The following is a 21,065-nucleotide window of genomic DNA, read 5'->3' as shown; positions in this document are numbered from 1 at the left end:
GTTCCCCAGCCAACCCATCAGAACTCTGAACACAGCTCCTATCACAAATCCGGATAATCGAGCAAACACTAGGTGGCGGTTGTGTGTGCCTAGAGACAACGCCTAGCATAAGTGGGTGGAGCTCTGACCGGCTGAACGTGGGAGGATGGCTATGATCAGCACAGACAGGTCAGTCGGGGAGGAGACCACACATCCATTACACTCTACAATGTAGCTATTCTAGGGGGTAAAACAAGCAGGGGTGGGCTGGACTCACAGCACTAACTTTTTTGCATTTTGCTTTTTTAAATCTCATTTGTCTTAAAGAAAACTACAACACACAAAACTGAAAAACAACAACTTTACTCTAAAAAATAGAAAATAAACTTATCTTAACATTGGACTGTACATAGTAAAACAACAATGACGTCACATTTTGTATGAACAGACAGAAGCATTCAGCCAAACTACACAAAAGAGGGAAGGATGCCTTCCTGGTGGCGGCTCGGCTGCCGGGCCCCCCAGCACGGCTGGGCAGGGGCAGAAATGTGCAGATGAGGAACAGGCGTAACTGACGGAATTGGGAAATTAATAACTCCTTCCTACGAAGAAAATTCATGGTCCGGGCATAGAGATCCTTCCAGCTGTGTCACAGCAAGTGATGTCACTTCCTTGGACCAACCAGGAGGCAGAACTTCCTGACCAGGGCTTATATAACTGGAGGCATGCCTTCTGACAGTTGCAAGGGTGGGGCTTCCAACTCCAGACCGCCAATATATTTATAAAGGTGGATAATGATCTCAAAATCTGACAGATATGCCAATGTAGGTGCGCCAGGAACCAGAATTAAAATGGGGCCGAAATAAAAAACTTTGAAGAAGGCTAATCAGATTTCAAAGCTGATTATTAACTAACTAGCAGTTTGATAAATTGATGAGCCATCAGCCAATTTTAAGGGCTAAAATTGATCAAGATGCCAGTTGGTTAACTGGGAGCTCCTAAACCTGATTACCCAAGTCAAGATTTTGGTCCAGTCATGCAATTTCTGGTTTCTGCAGAAGCTGAATCTGAAACCGTTTGACTAATACACAAAGCCCAGTAACAGACTAGGAAGGTCCGCCTCCTGAGCAACCCATCAGACAGGAAATGACATCACTGATCACAACAGTCAGGGCGTAGTTGTGAGCAGGGAGTGCACTAGCCAGGTCTCTCTATCCTGTTTTTCTAAGGAACTGTAAGATGGCTATAGGGTGATAGTGTTTATGTGCCCCAAAACCATTACATGTAAAATTATTTGTAAATTTGGTTAAATGAGACTCTTCCCATTAATGCAATATACCCAATCACTGGTTCTGTTGATACTGGCATGCTAGCTCTATTAATACTAATCAAAGTCTGGTCTCATACTCCAAGTCTGCACCCAAACTGATAAAAGCTGCACAGGGATGATAAACTGCACTGACTCAACTGCATAAAAAAAGAGAAGGAAGGGAACGAGAAAAAGTTAGCTCACCATTGGTAAAGGCACTGTACATATTTGGAGGGGGGGGGGGGGGGGGGGGGGGGAGAGAAATAAGTACACACTGCAGCTAGTTTACTAATCGTATAGGCACAGAGTAACGGCTAATACTGACCATACTGGGGGTGACATGCCAGTATTATAAGATGGAGTTACAATCAGAATTGCCAGTATTTTGCATTATTGATCAGAGAAACATTTCCAGCAAATGAAATCACTAAACACAAACGTTTTCAGAAACCCAGGAAGCAGGACTGGGCCGACACACCCGTTGTCACACTTCAAGCTGATAACGGCAGGCGTAGGCTGCAAATTGTAACTCCGACGAAACAGGGATATTCGTATTGGTAACCAGTACTGCCTCTCACTGCAACATTTTAGCTTCTTCACATGACAAACTCAGATTTGCAACACTTAAATTGGGCAAAATATTTCTCCCCTAGTTGATAGTTCATTAATACTCTAAGTAGATTGGTTCTTCTATTTAATCTGTCAGCAATCATTTGACCACCGCAACCAGATTGATAAACTTACACTCAATTGATGACATTCTTGAATGTGGCGGTAATTTTACACGATAGTGAAGGGGGAGGAGCAGCGAGAGATCACAGCTGCGGCACTGAACGATACAAAACAATTGTGGGTGTAATTTTAGAGATTTGTTCCAATTTCTTCCACAATCAGATTGACGGAGGGGTCTGAGATAACAAAATGATGGTTTCTGGTTAAGGATCGATTAAAGGATTAACCAGTTATTGCGTAGAGGGGGCGGGAGTCTCATCCTCCCTATAGTTTTCCCAGAGTAAAATGCTATGCAGAAGTGGGTGTACCCGAGCGGCACATATTCTATCATTAATGTTCTGCTGGCGGTAATAAAAGCTTGCAGCCTTCAGCTGCTGTGTTTTGCTGCCGTCCAACAGCTAAAAACAGCAATGCAGAAAAAGAAAAATGTGATTGTTTTCAAGCTAACCTGAACTAGCCAGGGAACAAAAAAAATAGTTACTTACCAAGGCTTCATACATCCTCCTCGACCTCTACGCATAGATCAGAGAAGAGCTTCTCAGATATGTTCGAGGCCGCGCCCCCCACCATGTACTCGTGCAGTCGTCGTGTCCCTGTGGGAATATGGCCGCACCAGCACAATGAACCGCAAATTGTCCACAAGCAGCTCCGTCCTACTGCGAAGGTGTGACCAGACTCACGCAGGCGCATTACGGCCCTGCTCGTTTATTAAGGGGAGCGTGGCCGCTGTCAGGAGGTCCCGGCCAGCAGCGGTGACGTCAAGGAGGACATGGGAAGCCTCTTATGCTGGGAACACACGATTCAATTTCCCATCTGATCGGACTGAAGGTTGTACCGTGTGTACATGTCCACACTGCTCCTGATCGATAAAGGGATAGATTTTCCCATGATAACTTAGCAAAATCGATTCCCTTCTCGATCAGCAACAGATCGAACATGTCAGAAATAATTGCCCAAATCCAGTCGATCGGGCAGGAAATGACATTGTGTGTTCCCAGCACTGAGTATCCAGAGACTTCCTCTACCTAGGCAAACATCTAATCTATTTGTTCCCCGGCCTGCACAGGTTTAATTTAAAACCGCCCTTAATTTGCCTTCATCAAAAGTGAAAAAGAATGGAAGTCCAGGATCTGCTGGCAGTAGAGTAGATCAGCTCAAATTACAGAATAGTGTAAAACAGTAAAAAGAAATTCTTTTTAGATCTGGGATGGTCTGTGAGAGGCTGACAGTTCCATTTGCATGTGAATTTAATGCTAACTGCATGTGACTTGGAACTTGACTAGGGATGGTCAATGGCATGCAAATACAAGTTGATGCGAATTTGATGGTAATGTATGCAGTTTGATGCTGCAGCGGCTACATTCGATTGGTCCATTCTTGGTCTCCATAAGTTTATGCTAATTTTATGTAAACTGGACCAATCAGTGCAGATCCTGCTGATTTGGGCTGGCCCAATTCCAATTCCAAGTGGTGTATTCATGCAAACCAAATTTATTAGCATCCGGTTGACCATCTGTGACCGCCAATGCTAGTGCCAGCTGTTGTGCTCTTTCCTGGCCATGCAAGGAGACCTCGAGGGCAGGAGGATAGAGGCTTGGGCGTCGGACACTAAACTCCTTCCTGCTCTGAGCGATCATGACTGGTAGGCATTGTGGTGACCAGCAGGAAGTCGTAGAAGTCCAGGAGAACTTCCTGAAGCCAAGGAATGACTAATATTGCAGTGGAAGTAGCTCTGGTTACCATTCAAGAGGGAGATTCAAAATTAGTTCTTAATCCAGTTCTTCCATTAGGAACTCAAGAGGGGACAAAATAGCCTTTGCCAACCACCGAAAAAAAAAAAAACCTTTAGCTTCACAAAAATATATATATATATATATATAAAAGTGCTTAATAACAAAAATATATCTTTCAATAACACTTCAATGTAACGAAATAAATGTCCCCTAAAACAGAGGTACCTTCACAAGTTAGCAGCAGGTTCAACAAGAGACTTGACAAAAAGTCCCATCACTACAAGTCTCCAGATGGCCTCCTCGGCCTAAACAGGACCAGGGTTCCACCGCGGTGGACTCGCCTTAACCATGGTGGATTTGCCTTGGGTAAATTCCCGATTCGCGTTCAGTTTTTATAACAGCATTTCCAAATGTAATGCAGTGGCTTTCCTGTAAGGCAGCAGGGAGGGGTGGTGGCTGCAGCACATTGACTCCCCTCCCCACAAAGTGGACCATACCACTGCAATTCCAAATAACCTGTGGGGCTTGAGACATTTAGGAGAGGGAGGTGGGTAAGTAACAGGAGGTTGGAGCTTTCGGGCTTCAGCCATCAGAGTTTATACGTTCTCGCAGTAGAATGATGGAAATATCCGTTTCACCTTTCTTTTTGTTCCCCCCACCGAGTGTTATCTGAGATGGGGTGGGATTAAAGTTACTTAGCTGGAGCTTCTTGAAGCCCTTAGCAGTATATGAGGTCCCTCACTGTAATTCCGTTGCTCTCCAGGGTGCCGCTGTCCACTCCGAAATATCGACTGCTAATCCCTCTCTCTATTGCGCTATTGTAGCCAGAAGATGCTTCAATGCTTGCACAGTTTGTTTTTGTGAGCTGCGCAAATTGCTACCAGCAACGAAAGCGTGATCCAGAGAGGCGCTCGTGCATGAACAGAAGTCTGTGATCACAACTGTGCTTGGGGATCTTTCGGAGGGAACATCAACAGAGGAACCACAGCAAGGAACCTGACAAGACTGGGAGGGGCTGGAAAAAGCCTCAGGTAGGTAAATCTAATCTCCCCCCAACACACACACCTCAGATATCCTTTAAGGCAGGGTGAGGAAAGGGGAAAAGAACTTCAAACGCTGATAACTTATTCTGTAACTGCCCGTCTGTAGAATGCGTTTACAAAAAGTAACAGGGAAGGGATTTAAGGCCTCTGGTCCAGAATACTCGTGAGGAGACTGGAGTGCTTCAACGAACAAATAACGTTCAAAAACCAACAAGAATAACCACAAAAAAGTGCAAAAACATTTCAAAAAGCCCAAACTGGCCTGACACAGAAAAATAAACAATAGTGGTCATCACGGGAGGGGTGGGCCCCTGCAGTTGTTCTAAGGAGGGAACAGGAGGTAGGTTGAGGTAAGGCACAATCTATTTTCCGCCAGGACTGCTCAGACGGAGTTAGATCCGGTTCAGAAACGCTGGGGGCACAAAATAGGGGGGTGCCCGATAATGAGGTGGACGCCTCGACCCTCTCATGATAAAGCGATGTGGATGGCGGGAGACCGGAGGATAATGGCCGCCATGTAAAAAGGGTGGTGGTGGTGGGTGAGGTTGTGGTCTGATTGGCATGTGTGGGCGGAAGGTCATCCCGGCGAAGGGGTGGTCACCAAGACTCGGACCTGGAAGGAGAACACAAGAAGTCAACTTAATGCTCTTGAAAAAATAACTCTTATTCTTAATAAACAGAGGGGATGGGTAGAACCTCTTTTTTTAAGCTCCTTAGCGGTAATCACAAGTACAGCTCGGGGTGGAAAAAACATGCCAGGAGTGGTAACCCCGAGCTGAACTGGTGGTAGCCGCCGGAGGTCCATGCAGAGCAATATGCGTTTATCACTCACCTCCCGGGGATCCCAACGTCAGCCGCCATTCTTCTTCCTCTCCTCCAAGGCTCTGCTTTCCCCTGGTGAGATCGCCGTCTGTCGTCATGACGACAGCCAGCAATCTCACTATAGGGTTACAGCTCCACCCGGAGGACGGAGGGAAAACTGCAGCACTGGATCCCAGAGAGGTGAGTGACTGCTGAGCTGCTGCAGACCTCCTTAGCAGCAGGATTTTTCCCAGGTTTTAGGATCTGAATGGGTGCAAAAAAATTGTATCGCTTTTAGACCCTAAAATCTGGAAAGATTCATACCGCCAAGGGGGTTGAGCTGACATCTGACCTCTAAAGAGGCAAATTCCTTTAAAGAGGCCCTGTAGTGACATAGTAGAATGCAGTAAACGATACTTCCTATAGCTGTATATTAGTATGAAGCTCCGCCGTCCAACTGAGGCTTGTTTATTGTGCAGAAACATCCTTCCACACCCCGCCCACCAAGCACAATAACAGACAAAAAATAAACACCGGAATTAAAAAAAAAACAAAAAAAAAAAACCCTTTTCAGTTTGTTTTTCTGGACAGTGTACGGAGCTCACTATGGCTGGAGACATAACAGAAAGCAGTTTTTGGATCGTTTATGTTTTAAAAAAAATAATAATTCTTCCATTGACTTGCATTAAAATCACGGCAAAATTGTGGCAAGATTGCTCCGATTGAGATTTTTTTGAAAAATTACGACTGCGGCTCTTTTGTTGTGATTTTATTATGGAAGAGATTTAAAAAAAAAAATTAAAACTTCCTGAAAAATGCTCTCCGGTGTGATAGAGCCTTGCCTATCCTTCCTGGTGACACCCAAAGTTCACTGAGCCATTGGGTGTCACCGACACAGGAAGAAGGAAATCGCCAGCCAGGATGTTGGCTACAGTAACAACTGCTCAGCGCACGCCATGTGGCAGTAGTGCGAGCTCAGGCGCACGCCATGTGGCAGTAGTGCGAGCTCAGGCGCACGCCATGTGGCAGTAGTGCGAGCTCAGGCGCACGCCATGTGGCAGTAGTGCGAGCTCAGGCGCACGCCATGTGGCAGTAGTGCGAGCTCAGGCGCACGCCATGTGGCAGTAGTGCGAGCTCAGGCGCACGCCATGTGGCAGTAGTGCGAGCTCAGGCGCACGCCATGTGGCAGTAGTGCGAGCTCAGGCGCACGCCATGTGGCAGTAGTGCGAGCTCAGGCGCACGCCATGTGGCAGTAGTGCGAGCTCAGGCGCACGCCATGTGGCAGTAGTGCGAGCTCAGGCGCACGCCATGTGGCAGTAGTGCGAGCTCAGGCGCACGCCATGTGGCAGTAGTGCGAGCTCAGGCGCACGCCATGTGGCAGTAGTGCGAGCTCAGGCGCACGCCATGTGGCAGTAGTGCGAGCTCAGCGCACGCCATGTGGCAGTAGTGCGAGCTCAGCGCACGCCATGTGGCAGTAGTGCGAGCTCAGCGCACGCCATGTGGCAGTAGTGCGAGCTCAGCGCACGCCATGTGGCAGTAGTGCGAGCTCAGCGCACGCCATGTGGCAGTAGTGCGAGCTCAGCGCACGCCATGTGGCAGTAGTGCGAGCTCAGCGCACGCCATGTGGCAGTAGTGCGAGCTCAGCGCACGCTATGTGGCAGTAGTGCGAGCTCAGCGCACGCTATGTGGCAGTAGTGCGAGCTCAGCGCACGCTATGTGGCAGTAGTGCGAGCTCAGCGCACGCTATGTGGCAGTAGTGCGAGCTCAGCGCACGCTATGTGGCAGTAGTGCGAGCTCAGCGCACGCTATGTGGCAGTAGTGCGAGCTCAGCGCACGCTATGTGGCAGTAGTGCGAGCTCAGCGCACGCTATGTGGCAGTAGCGCAGCTAGTGTGAGCTAGAACTTATGCACACTCCTTGTAACTAACGGCCGCTCCACTCATCCCACCCTGAGCCCCGGCGGGTCCATTGGCTTTATTGGACCTGATCCCGACGCTTTGATTGGCCCAATAGGCTGCCCGTCAAGTGACAGTGCGGGGATCAAGTTCATTAAAGCCAATTGACCCGCCGGGGCTGAGGGCGGGAAGAGTGAAGCTACCGACAGTTACAAGGAGCGCGCTGCTCTCCCCAGAACTTTTTTTCCAGCCGGGTGGCATGAAAAAGTAGCCGGGCGGGGCACGAAGGGGGAATGCAGGGCCACTGTAGCTCTGCTTACAGGATTGGAGGACAATAAGGAGGCGAGCCAATGACAGCCGGGTGCTCCCGAAAATTAGCCGGGTGGAGCACCCGGCTAAGAGAGCCTGGGGAGAACACTGCGCTTAAAGAGACACTGAAGCGGAAAAAAAAAAATATGATATAGTGAATTGGTTGTGTACTATGAATAATTACTAGAAGATTAGCAGCAAAGAAAATATTCTCATACTTTTATTTTCAGATATATAGTGTTTTTTCTAACATTGCATCATTCTATAATATGTGCAGATTACACAACACTCAGCATTCAAAATGAGTCTTTTAGGGCCCTTTTCCACTAGCAATCGCTAGCGTTCACGCTGAACGCTAGCGATTGCTGAATCGCAATTAGCGGCGATTCCCCGACGTTCGCGGCCGCGATTTTGCTATGCTATGCACTACATAGCAAAATCGCGGCAAAAGTCGCTCCGCGGCGCGATCGCGATCAAGTAAAAAACGAATCGCGGTAGTGGAAATGACCTACCGCGATTCCTATGTTAAAAAGCAAACCGTAGCGATTGTAAAATCGCTAGCGGTTTGCGTTTTTGCGATTCAGCCAGCGCAAACGCGCTGGTGGAAAAGGGCCCTTAGAGCAGTCTGTGAAGTAATGACCTCACCTCTGGCAGAGGAAAAGTAAACAGTTCAATTACAGTTGAGATAATAAAAGTCAGATAACAGCCCTCTCCACGACTAAGTTAGTCGGAGAGCTTAATAGCTTTTTTGCATAGAGATAACAACTGGAGTTTCTCAACTCTTCCTGTACTGGAAACAATTAGACTGATGTATCTGATCTTAATGTTTTATTTCTTAGCTGTGCTACACATACAAATCATAATATTTTCTCTTTAAGTTACCAGTGCATGCCACGCTGCACTACCGCAGCATAGTGTGCGCTCCTGTCATTAAGCTTAAAGGACCACTGTCGCCAAAATCTTACAATTTTAAATATATGTAAACATATACAGATTAGAAGTACATTTATTCCAGAGTAAAATGAGCCATAAATGACTTTTCTCCTATGTTGCTGTCACTTACAGTAGGTAGTAGAAATCTGACAGAAGCGACAGGTTTTGGACTAGCTCAGGCTTTCTCAGCCAGGGTTCCTTGAGTACTCTGCAGAGGTTCCCTGGCATTTTCCCCCATCGTGGGGGAAGTATAATAGAGCACATTATAATAGGTGGTACTGTAACAAGAAGCACTAAATTGGGGGTCAGAATAATAATCGGCAGATTAATAAAAAGCACTAGAATAAGGGGCAGTGTAGTAGGGGGCAGTAAAATAAATGGCCACAACTACTTTTGAAGTCCATGCCTCTTGCAAAATCAATGCAGGGGTTCCTTGAGATTCCAAAAATATTTGCAGGGGTTTCTCCAGGGAAAAAAGGCTGAGAAAGGCTGGGCTAAACCATCTCTCCATAGGGGGATTCTCAGTTTAGCCTTTATTATTTATAAAGACACTGCAAGAAAAAGATTTATAAAAAGATGCTGGGCCAGCCTCCCTGCACACTTTTTTGGTAGTTCAAACGGAGCAACTGCCATTCATAAAAGAGACATTGAAGCGAAAAAAAAAATTATGATATGATTTGTATGTGTAGTACAGCTAAGAAATAAAACATTAAGATCAGATACATCAGTCTAATTGTTTCCAGTACAGGAAGAGTTGAGAAACTCCAGTTGTTATCTCTATGCAAACAAGCCATTAAGCTCTCCGACTAAGTTAGTGGTGGAGAGGGCTGTTATCTGACTTTTATTATCTCAACTGTTCCTGGACTATTTACTTTTCCTCTGCCAGGTGAGAGGTCATTAGTTCACAGACTGCTCTGAAAGAATCATTTTGAATGCTGAGTGTTGTGTAATCTGCAAATATTATAGAATGATGCAATGTTAGAAAAAACACTATATACCTGAAAATAAAAGTATGAGAATATTTTCTTTGCTGCTAATCTTCTAGTAATTATTCATAGTACACAACCAATTCATTATATCATATTTTTTTCGCTTCAGTGTCTCTTTAAGTGCTTTTGAAAAAGAAAACCCTGAGAATCCCCCATAAGGAGATGGGCTAGTCCAAAACCTGTCGGTTCAGTCAGATTTCTTCTACTTACTGTAAGTGACAGCAACATAGGAGAAAAGTCATTTTTGGCTCATTTTACTCAGGAAGAAACGCCCTCCTTATATGTATAGGTTCACATGTATTTTACATTTTAAGATTTTCACAACAGTGGCCCTTCAGTGAATCAAGCCCTTAAAGTACTACTGTTTCAAACACACTTGAAGCAACAAAGGGATGATTTGCATATTCATCAGTGTTGCATTGTGGGAGACATCACATGCTCACTCCAACCTGAATAAGAGGGCTAAATTCTGGTCTGCAAGGACACCTGAAGGGATAGAGAGAGATATGGAGGCTGCCAATAGTTATTTCCTGTTAAACAATACCAGTTCCCTGGCTGCCCTGCTGATCTATTTGGCTGCAGCAGTGTCTGAATCACACATGAAACAAGCATGCAGCTAATCCAGCCACACTTCAGTCAGAAACACCTGATCTGCTGCATGCTTGTTCAGGGGCTAGGGCTAAACATATCAGAGGCAGATGATCAGCAGGGCTGCCAGGCAATGTGCATTATTTAAAGGGAAACACATAGGTCAGCCTCCATATCACTCTCGCCTCAGGTGTGCTTTAAGAATAAACCACATTAAAATAAATAAAAACAAACAAACACTCAAAGTATTGCAAAACTCTTGCACAGCACACAATGAGAAGTCTTCATGCCACATATAGAAGAAATTCATGGCTCTGTGTTTATGTGCTTGTTTAGCCAAATAAAAGTGTCTAATTACTGCACGTTTGGCTGTTACACACGCAGAGCAGCCGCCAACGACGGGTCTGTCTGCTCCTCCCACTGGGCGGATCGTTCAGGAACAGCCTTATCAGTCCGCCGACAGGGCGTACACATGCACTACAGTCTGCTGAAAGTCCGCCCAGCGGGAGGAGCCGATGGACCCGTCGTTGGCTGCTGTCGTGCGCGTGTACGCACCTTAAGACTCACTTATTCTCCCCCAAAAGTGGGGGAAAAGTCGCTGTGTCTTATAGTCCAAATGCAGGGAGTTCCTGACTTGTGAGCGGCTGCCAATACAAACCTCCAACCTGCCGCAATGTCGGGGCTCCCTGTACTGTGCCCATGCAGAGGAGGACACAGGGGGAACAAAAGAGTCATAGAGGAGGACACATGGGGACAGAGGAGGACACATGGGGACAGAGGAGGACACATGGGGGACAGAGGAGGACACATAGGGGACAGAGGAGGACACATGGGGGACAGAGGAGGACACATGGGGGACAGAGGAGGACACATGGGGGACAGAGGAGGACACATGGGGACAGAGGAGGACACATGGGGACAGAGGAGGACACATGGGGACAGAGGAGGACACATGGGGACAGAGGAGGACACATGGGGACAGAGGAGGACACATGGGGACAGAGGAGGACACATGGGGACAGAGGAGGACACATGGGGACAGAGGAGGACACATGGGGACAGAGGAGGACACATGGGGACAGAGGAGGACACATGGGGACAGAGGAGGACACATGGGGACAGTGGAGGACACATGGGGACAGTGGAGGACACATGGGGACAGAGGAGGACACATGGGGACAGAGGAGGACACATGGGGACAGAGGAGGACACATGGGGACAGAGGAGGACACATGGGGACAGAGGAGGACACATGGGGACAGAGGAGGACACATGGGGACAAAAAAGGTACAAGTACAAAGGGGGCATAATCCACAAGGTGCCCCATCACCATGGATGCACCAGGTTTAATATATATATATTGACCTCTAAACCTGGGTGTGTCTTATGGTCAGGAGCATCTTATAGCCCGAAAACTACAGTAGATTGTAGCAGCAACTGAATAGACTGCAGGAGCTCTGCCGTATAGTAAACACTTAACCCCCTTCAATGTTCCTGCCAGTTGAAACCAAGTCCAAATTTCTGGGTTTTATTTTATTTTTTTTATCTTTTTCAAGGCTTTCCATAAACTGTAATGATTTTTTTTCTTTTCAATAAAGGTTATCATGCTGTGGCTGATCTTTTACAGCAGAGAGGACGCTCCCAGTTTCGTTCCACTTTAAAGAGAACCTGAACTCTTGCACAGGACAGAAGGAAAACAGACAGAAATGCACCCTGTATGTATTTAGAGAGTTTAGCCTGTCTAATCCCCCCTCATCTTAATCACAAGTTGTAATTTGATCTCTCAGCTGTGTCAGTTTAGGAATCTCTTCTGGCAGAGCAGCTAATGTGTAATGTCTGCTACCATGAAAGCAGGAAGTAGACACACTGCGGATTTATTGTTGGATTTGTATCAGCTGTAACAAAGAAATTCTTTTTCTCTAAAGGTTGTTATGCTGGTGCGTATCTTTTAGAGCAGAGAGGAAGTTCTGAGTTCAGGTCCGCTTTAATGGAGTGGAGAAGCAGGTGCTGAGGGGAGTGGTCAATTTACATACAATAATTAACCCTCTCTACTCCAAACACCCGAATACAATTTTACAACCTAGTTTTTATTGCTATAAATGTCTTCTGTGCACACAATGCAATTTTCCTGTCAGATTGAAGGGTCGATCGATAAATTTCCAGCATGCCTGATCTGCTTTCCATCGAGAAAGTAAATGTTTTTGTGCCGTACTGATCTGAAAATCCATCTTTTTCTCGTTCGGGAGCAGATCGGACATGCTGAAAATTATCAATCGACCAGACAATCTGATGGGAAGATTGCATGGTGTGTATAAGCCTTTAGAGTTCCAACTTGACATGGGTGTGTTATGAGTGCAGAGGGTTAATGATTATTTGTAGTATTTTAACCTGCAGGCCCACTTAAAGGACAACTGAAGAGAGAGGTATATGGAGGCTGCCATATGTATTTCCTTTTACACAATACCAGTTGCCTGGCAGCCCTGCTGATCCTTTGCCTCTAATACTATTAGCCATAGCTCCTGAACAAGCATGCAGCACATCAGGTGTTTCTAACATTGTCAGATTTGACAGATTAGCTGCATGCTTATTTCTGGTGTGATTCAGCCAAATAAACCAGCAGGGCTGCCAGGCAACTGGTATTGTTTAGAAAATATGGCAGCTTCTATATTCTTCTCACTTCAGTTGTCCTTTAAAGTAACTGAAGGGAGTACAAAATCATTAAACTGAAAGGTGGAAATGTGCGGAGGATATGAAGGAGCATTCTGTGCAGCCAGGTCACCGGTTGTGTTCTATGGAAGGGGGGGGGGGGGGGGGGGGGCAATGAACCGCTTAGCAGTGCTGAAGTCTGATTGGTACACACAGATGTGGATAACATTAGCAGCCTGACTATAGTGTAGGCGAGCCTTGCTGTAGTGTCGGAATATTGGGCTGCATTATCTGTGGAGCGCATGCCTCGGTGAAGGTCGAGTCTGCCTTATCTCGTGGGAACACTGGAGGCTGCCGAGGCCACGCTGGAGTAACCCAGACAGGAGGGTGCTTCTACGTGTCCGACCGCTGCTGCTGCAAGCACGCCAGAAATCTAGAGACACAATTCAGGATCCAGCAGGCCAACTAATGTGGCCAGTGTAGGAAGACCTACATTCTTCTGGTGTTATGGCGCACTTTGGCCGGCTAGAATGCAATGGGCTCAATTCACCAAGACCTGTCCGGTAGAATAGAATAGGTTGGTAAAATGCCGCATTCAGTATTTTAGACTTTGTACCTTCACTAAGATTGTCACACATGCGGTAGTAGTTCGGTAAGTAACCGATAAACAGGACTTCAGTTCACTAACACTTGTTGGGTAGAACAAGTAGAAGACTTGGCAGCTGTGGAGCTGGTCTCGGCAGCATGTTGTGTTTTCCCACTTCTGTTTAGTGACAGCATTACGATAGTAAGAGGTATCCCTTCAGATCGGGGGTGTCGAGCTCAAATACAAAATGGGCCGAAATTGGGACACTGGTGCCAAGTCATGGGCCAACCTCAATGTCTACTGGCCAACTTCCTCACTTATAAATCCCCCCCACCCAACCCATATACATTTCCCCAGTGTCTAGCGGTCCTCCTCCCTCCCCTATATACTTAACAGGTGTCAAGTGGTCCTTTCTCCTCCATATGGCTTCTATGGTGATCTAGGGCTTCATCTCCAATATAACTTCCCTGGTGGTCTACAGTGGGCCAAACCTAATGCAAAGTGGGGAAACCACGTGGAGGCCAAATTTAATGGCTCTGAGGGCCAGATTTAGCCCACAGGCCGGAGTTTGACATGTATGCTTCAGATCTTGCATGCCCCCTTTCAGCATCTATGACTTTCAGTCAATTTTTTTTCCCTTATAGTCCGAGTTTGGATGAACGTTTAACAAACAGACACACCACGCTTGGATGATCTCAGCAGTTCCTCCTCGGCATCTTGGAGCAGGAGCCTAAAAGGTTACTCTCAGGGGTGAGCTCTGGATGACATCTAAATGAGTTTCATTCAGATTTCACCCAGATAATTAGTGCAGCTGATGGGGCTGGTGAGCGGGGGGGTTAAACTTCCTCAGTAGCAGTCTTCTTTAATCTGTCCCACGCTGTGTTCTAATGCCGTGTTCACTTGACTACTACGCTTCCTCCTTCCGGGTTGAGTCCTCCAACTTTTTTGAGACTGTTCAATAAATGTTAAATCTTATTAAATGATTTAGCCTGCGACTAAGACTAGGTTTTAGATTTTGGCCCCTTACGTGATTGAGTTTGACACCCCTGCTCTACAAGGCTGACTCCTCCTATTGGCTGTCTCCTTTGCCTGTAACATTTTACCAAGATGCTGATTGTTTGGTTACTGACAGCTACAGGCTGGAGACAAATACCAAACATCTCGCTTGGTTTTACCACATGATCTAATCTTTGTGAATTGAAGTTTAGGTGGTATTTTCCGTTCAAGTTGGTAATCTACCTCACTGGTCGGTAACTGCAGCTTGCCATGCGGTGACAGCCTTAGTAAATTGACAATAGAATCAGCCGTTTCTGCAATACCAAATGCGGCAATGCTTTGTGAATTGAGCCCAATAGGACAGGACCCGGCCGACCAAGTCCCGAAGCTGCAGTTTACTTACGTTGCCTTGTTGTGCTGTGCCCAGGTGAGCTGAGGAGTCCGTCTGCCCGACTGCCCGAAGAAGATGCCTGAAGCAACGCCACGTTTGTGTCAAGTGCCGTGAGCGGCTGCAGAGCCCGTGTCTGCCCGACTGAGCCGTGCCTACGTACTCGATGTAGAGTGGATCCTGAAGAGCTCGGCAACTGTGCCTTCCAACTGTCCCGTAACAGAGCGACGAAGGCGCGTGCAGAGGCGGAGGCTGAGTGGATGAAGAGGGACAGGTGAGCGGGGGATCAGTGGTGCAGGGACACACAGGGAGGGCAGAGGTGAACAATTCAGAGGGTGGACATGGGAAGTGGCGGCGGCGGGGGGGGGGGGGGGGTTTAGGGAATTCACCCTCTGTTGGCTGGCTGCTGCTCTGCAAAAGGCTTCAGGACGTGGCCGGCCGGATGCGGCCATTTCGCGATCTGGCCAGCCAGAGTCCAAAAATGTAAGTTATACACAGGCTACTTCGCTGATTGGCCACATCAGCCGGTCACTGCTCACAATGGCCAGCTAGATCCTGAAGGGACTAACTTCGGGTTCAGGCCGTAACATACGTGGATGCAGGAAGCTGAGGGAGGTCCATGATTTATCGAGAAGCTCCGGGCCCTAACTCCCATTTGAACCATGCAAGTTTTGAGTTGAATTTGGACGAAAAGACGACAATAGTGCACGAAAACGTACAGCTTTCAAAAACCAGCACAGGGAGAAAAAATGGTTAAAAATAAAATATCTTTCAAGAATATGGTAATCTTACCATCTTCTTCAAAACTGAAGTATGCCTGATTGGCCATGACTGGGTTATCATTTATAAAAGAAGATGCATCTGCATACACAAAAGTGAGAAATGATTAACAAATATTTACTCGTGCACAGCAGAAGGAAAATGGAACAGATCCCAAAGCAAGCAATGAGGTGTAGGGATCACAGAATGAGGTGCGGGGATCACAGGAGACACAGAATGGGGTGCAGGGATCACAGGAGACACAGAATGAGGTGTAAGGATCACAGGAGACACAGAATGAGGTGTAGGGATCACAGGAGACACAGAATAGGGTGCAGGGATCACAGGAGACACAGAATGGGGTGTAGGGATCACAGGAGACACAGAATGAGGTGTAAGGATCACAGGAGACACAGAATGAGGTGTAGGGATCACAGGAGACACAGAATAGGGTGCAGGGATCACAGGAGACACAGAATGAGATGTAGGGATCACAGGAGACACAGAATGGGGTGTAGGGATCACAGGAGACAAAGAATGAGGTGTAGGGATCATAGGAGACACAGAATGGGGTGCAGGGATCACAGGAGACACAGAATGGGGTGCAGGGATCACAGGAGACACAGAATGGGGTGCAGGGATCACAGGAGACACAGAATGGGGTGCAGGGATCACAGGAGACACAGAATGGGGTGTAGGGATCACAGGAGACACAGAATGGGGTGCAGGGATCACAGGAGACACAGAATGAGGTGTAGGGATCACAGGAGACACAGAATAGGGTGCAGGGATCACAGGAGACACAGAATGAGATGTAGGGATCACAGGAGACACAGAATGGGGTGTAGGGATCACAGGAGACAAAGAATGAGGTGTAGGGATCACAGGAGACACAGAATAGGGTGCAGGGATCACAGGAGACATCACAGGAGACACAATAAGGTGCAGGGATCACAGGAGACACAGAATTAGGTGCGGGGATCACAGGAGACACAGAATGGGGTGCGGGGATCACAGGAGACACAGAATGGGGTGCAGGGATCATAGGAGATACAGAATGAGGGGCAGGGATCACAGGAGACACAGAATGAGGTGTAAGGATCACAGGAGACACAGAATGAGGTGCAGGGATCACAGGAGACACAGAATGAGGTGTAGGGATCACAGGAGACACAGAATAGGGTGCAGGGATCACAGGAGACACAGAATGAGATGTAGGGATCACAGGAGACACAGAATGGGGTGTAGGGATCACAGGAGACAAAGAATGAGGTGTAGGGATCACAGGAGACACAGAATGAGGTGTAGGGATCACAGGAGAAACAGAATGGGGTGCAGGGATCACAGGAGACACAGAATGGGGTGTAGGGATCACAGGAGACATAGAATGAGGTGCAGGGATCACAAGAGACACAGAATGAGGTGCAGGGATCACAGGAGACACAGAATGAGGTGTAAGGATCACAGGAGACACAGAATGGGGTGTAGGGATCACAGGAGACACAGAATGGGGTGCAGGGATCACAGGAGACACAGAATGAGGTGCAGGGATCACAGGAGACACAGAATGAGGTGTAAGGATCACAGGAGACACAGAATGGGGTGTAGGGATCACAGGAGACACAGAATGAGGTGTAAGGATCACAGGAGACACAGAATGGGGTGTAGGGATCACAGGAGACAAAGAATGAGGTGTAGGGATCACAGGAGACACAGAATGAGGTGCAGGGATCACAGGAGACACAGAATGAGGTGTAAGGATCACAGGAGACACAGAATGGGGTGTAGGGATCACAGGAGACAAAGAATGAGGTGTAAGGATCACAGGAGACACAGAATGAGGTGTAGGGATCATAGGAGACACAGAATGAGGTGTAGGGAGCACAGAATGAGGTGTAGGGATCACAGGAGACACAGAATAGGGTGCAGGGATCACAGGAGACATCACAGGAGACACAATAAGGTGCAGGGATCACAGGAGACACAGAATTAGGTGCGGGGATCACAGGAGACACAGAATGGGGTGCGGGGATCACAGGAGACACAGAATGGGGTGCAGGGATCACAGGAGACACAGAATGAGGTGCAGGGATCACAGGAGACACAGAATGAGGTGTAAGGATCACAGGAGACACAGAATGAGGTGCAGGGATCACAGGAGACACAGAATGAGGTGTAAGGATCACAGGAGACACAGAATGGGGTGTAGGGATCACAGGAGACACAGAATGAGATGTAGGGATCACAGGAGACACAGAATGGGGTGCAGGGATCACAGGAGACACAGAATGGGGTGTAGGGATCACAGGAGACACAGAATGAGGTGTAAGGATCACAGGAGACACAGAATGAGGTGTAGGGATCACAGGAGACACAGAATAGGGTGCAGGGATCACAGGAGACACAGAATGGGGTGTAGGGATCACAGGAGACACAGAATGAGGTGTAGGGATCACAGGAGACAGAATGGGGTGTAGGGATCACAGGAGACACAGAATGAGGTGTAAGGATCACAGGAGACACAGAATGAGGTGCAGGGATCACAGGAGACACAGAATGAGGTGTAGGGAGCACAGGAGACACAGAATGAGGTACAGGGATCACAGGAGACACAGAATGGGGTGCGGGGATCACAGGAGACACAGAATGAGGTGTAGGGATCACAGGAGACACAGAATGGGGTGTAGGGATCACAGGAGACACAGAATGAGGTGTAGGGAGCACAGAATGAGGTGTGGGGATCACAGGAGACACAGAATGGGGTGTGGGGATCACAGGAGACACAGAATGGGGTGTAGGGATCACAGGAAACAGAATGAGGTGTAGGGAGCACAGAATGAGGTGCAAGGATCACAGGAGACACAATGAGGTGTAGGGATCACAGGAGACACAGAATGGGGTGTGGGGATCACAGGAGACACAGAATGAGGTGTAGGGAGCACAGAATGAGGTGTAGGGATCACAGGAGACACAGAATGAGGTGTAGGGATCACAGGAGACACAGAATGAGGTGTAGGGATCACAGGGGACACTGAATGAGGTGTGGGGATCGCAGGAGACACAGAATGAGGTGTAGGGATCACAGGAGACACAGAATGAGGTGTAGGGATCACAGGAGACACAGAATGAGGTGTAGGGATCACAGGAAACAGAATGAGGTGTAGGGATCACAGGGGACACAGAATGAGGTGTAGGGATCACAGGAGACACAGAATGGGGTGCGGGGATCACAGGAGACACAGAATGAGGTGTAGGGATCACAGGAGACACAGAATGGGGTGTGGGGATCACAGGAGACACAGAATGGGGTGTGGGGATCACAGGAGACACAGAATGAGGTGCGGGGATCACAGGAGACACAGAATGAGGTGTAGGGATCACAGGAGACACAATAAGGTGCAGGGATCACAGGAGACACAGAATGAGGTGCGGGGATCACAGGAGACACAGAATGAGGTGCAGGGATCACAGGAGACACAGAATAGGGTGCAGGGATCACAGGAGACATCACAGGAGACACAATAAGGTGCAGGGATCACAGGAGACACAGAATGAGGTGCGGGGATCACAGGAGACACAGAATGGGGTGCGGGGATCACAGGAGACACAGAATGGGGTGCGGGGATCACAGGAGACACAGAATGAGGTGCGGGGATCACAGGAGACACAGAATGGGGTGCGGGGATCACAGGAGACAGAATGAGGTGCGGGGATCACAGGAGACACTGAATGAGGTGTAGGGATCACAGGAGACACAGAATGAGGTGCAGGGATCGCAGGAGACACAGAATGGGGTGTAGGGATCGCAGGAGACACAGAATGAGGTGCAGGGATCACAGGAGACACAGAATGGGGTGTAGAGATCACAGGAGACACAGAATGAGGTGTAGGGATCACAGGAGACACAGAATGAGGTGCAGGGATCACAGGAGACACAGAATGAGGTGCAGGGATCACAGGAGACACAGAATGAGGTGCGGGGATCACAGGAGACACAGAATGAGGTGTGGGGATCACATGAGACACAGAATGAGGTGTGGGGATCACATGAGACACAGAATGAGGTGTAGGGATCACAGGAGACACAGAATGAGGTGTAGGGATCACAGAATGAGGTGCGGGGATCACAGGAGACAGAATGAGGTGCGGGGATCACAGGAGACACTGAATGAGGTGTAGGGATCACAGGAGACACAGAATGAGGTGCAGGGATCGCAGGAGACACAGAATGGGGTGTAGGGATCGCAGGAGACACAGAATGAGGTGTAGGGATCACAGGAGACACAGAATGAGGTGCAGGGATCACAGGAGACACAGAATGAGGTGCAGGGATCACAGGAGACACAGAATGAGGTGCAGGGATCACAGGAGACACAGAATGAGGTGCAGGGATCACAGGAGACACAGAATGAGGTGCAGGGATCACAGGAGACATAGAATGAGGTGCAGGGATCACAGGAGACACAGAATGAGGTGTAGGGATCACAGGAAACAGAATGAGGTGTAGGGATCACAGGAGACACAGAATGAGGTGCAGGGATCACAGGAGACACAGAATGAGGTGCAGGGATCACAGGAGACACAGAATGAGGTGCAGGGATCACAGGAGACACAGAATGAGGTGCAGGGATCACAGGAGACACAGAATGAGGTGCAGGGATCACAGGAGACACAGAATGAGGTGCAGGGATCACAGGAGACACAGAATGAGGTGCAGGGATCACAGGAGACACAGAATGAGGTGCAGGGATCACAGGAGACACAGAATGAGGTGCAGGGATCACAGGAGACACAGAATGAGGTGCAGGGATCACAGGAGACACAGAATGAGGTGCAGGGATCACAGGAGACAGAATGAGGTGCAGGGATCACAGGAGACACAGAATGAGGTGCAGGGATCACAGGAGACATAGAATGAGGTGCGGGGATCACAGGGGACACAGAATGAGGTGTACGGATCACAGGAAACAGAATGAGGTGTAGGGATCACAGGAGACACAGAATGAGGTGTAGGGATCACAGGAAACAGAATGAGGTGTAGGGATCACAGGAGACACAGAATGAGGTGCAGGGATCACAGGAGACACAGAATGAGGTGCGGGGATCACAGGAGACACAGAATGAGGTGCGGGGATCACAGGAGACACTGAATGAGGTGTAGGGATCACAGGAGACACAGAATGAGGTGCAGGGATCGCAGGAGACACAGAATGAGGTGCAGGGATCGCAGGAGACACAGAATGGGGTGTAGGGATCGCAGGAGACACAGAATGAGGTGCAGGGATCGCAGGAGACACAGAATGAGGTGCAGGGATCACAGGAGACACAGAATGAGGTGCGGGGATCACAGGAGACACAGAATGAGGTGCGGGGATCACAG

General features: G+C 48.2%; 1 protein-coding gene across 8 annotated transcripts in view; it reads right to left on the bottom strand.

Annotated features, from left to right (window-relative positions):
• Positions 1-326: 326 nt before the first annotated feature.
• Positions 327-21,065, bottom strand: part of LOC137562355 (PC-esterase domain-containing protein 1A-like) — a 101,698-nt gene continuing 80,959 nt past the window's right edge. For 5 of the 8 annotated variants that reach the window (XM_068273692.1, XM_068273695.1, XM_068273705.1 and 2 more), the window contains 2 exons: positions 14,942-15,178; positions 327-5,409 (listed from right to left, as the gene is read on the bottom strand). In XM_068273692.1, coding sequence (XP_068129793.1) covers positions 5,189-5,409; positions 14,942-15,178 — 458 coding nt within the window. In that variant the 3' untranslated portion in view covers positions 327-5,188. Of the gene's footprint in view, positions 5,410-14,941; positions 15,179-15,718; positions 15,788-21,065 lie in introns of all 8 variants that reach the window. The other 3 variants (XM_068273699.1, XM_068273702.1, XM_068273714.1) reach the window with 1 other exon arrangement.

Source organism: Hyperolius riggenbachi, chromosome 1, assembly GCF_040937935.1.
Source record: "Hyperolius riggenbachi isolate aHypRig1 chromosome 1, aHypRig1.pri, whole genome shotgun sequence".
Lineage (NCBI taxonomy): Eukaryota > Metazoa > Chordata > Amphibia > Anura > Hyperoliidae > Hyperolius > Hyperolius riggenbachi.
Note: the sequence above shows the minus strand (reverse complement) of the source record. Positions and strands in the feature narration are given on the sequence as shown.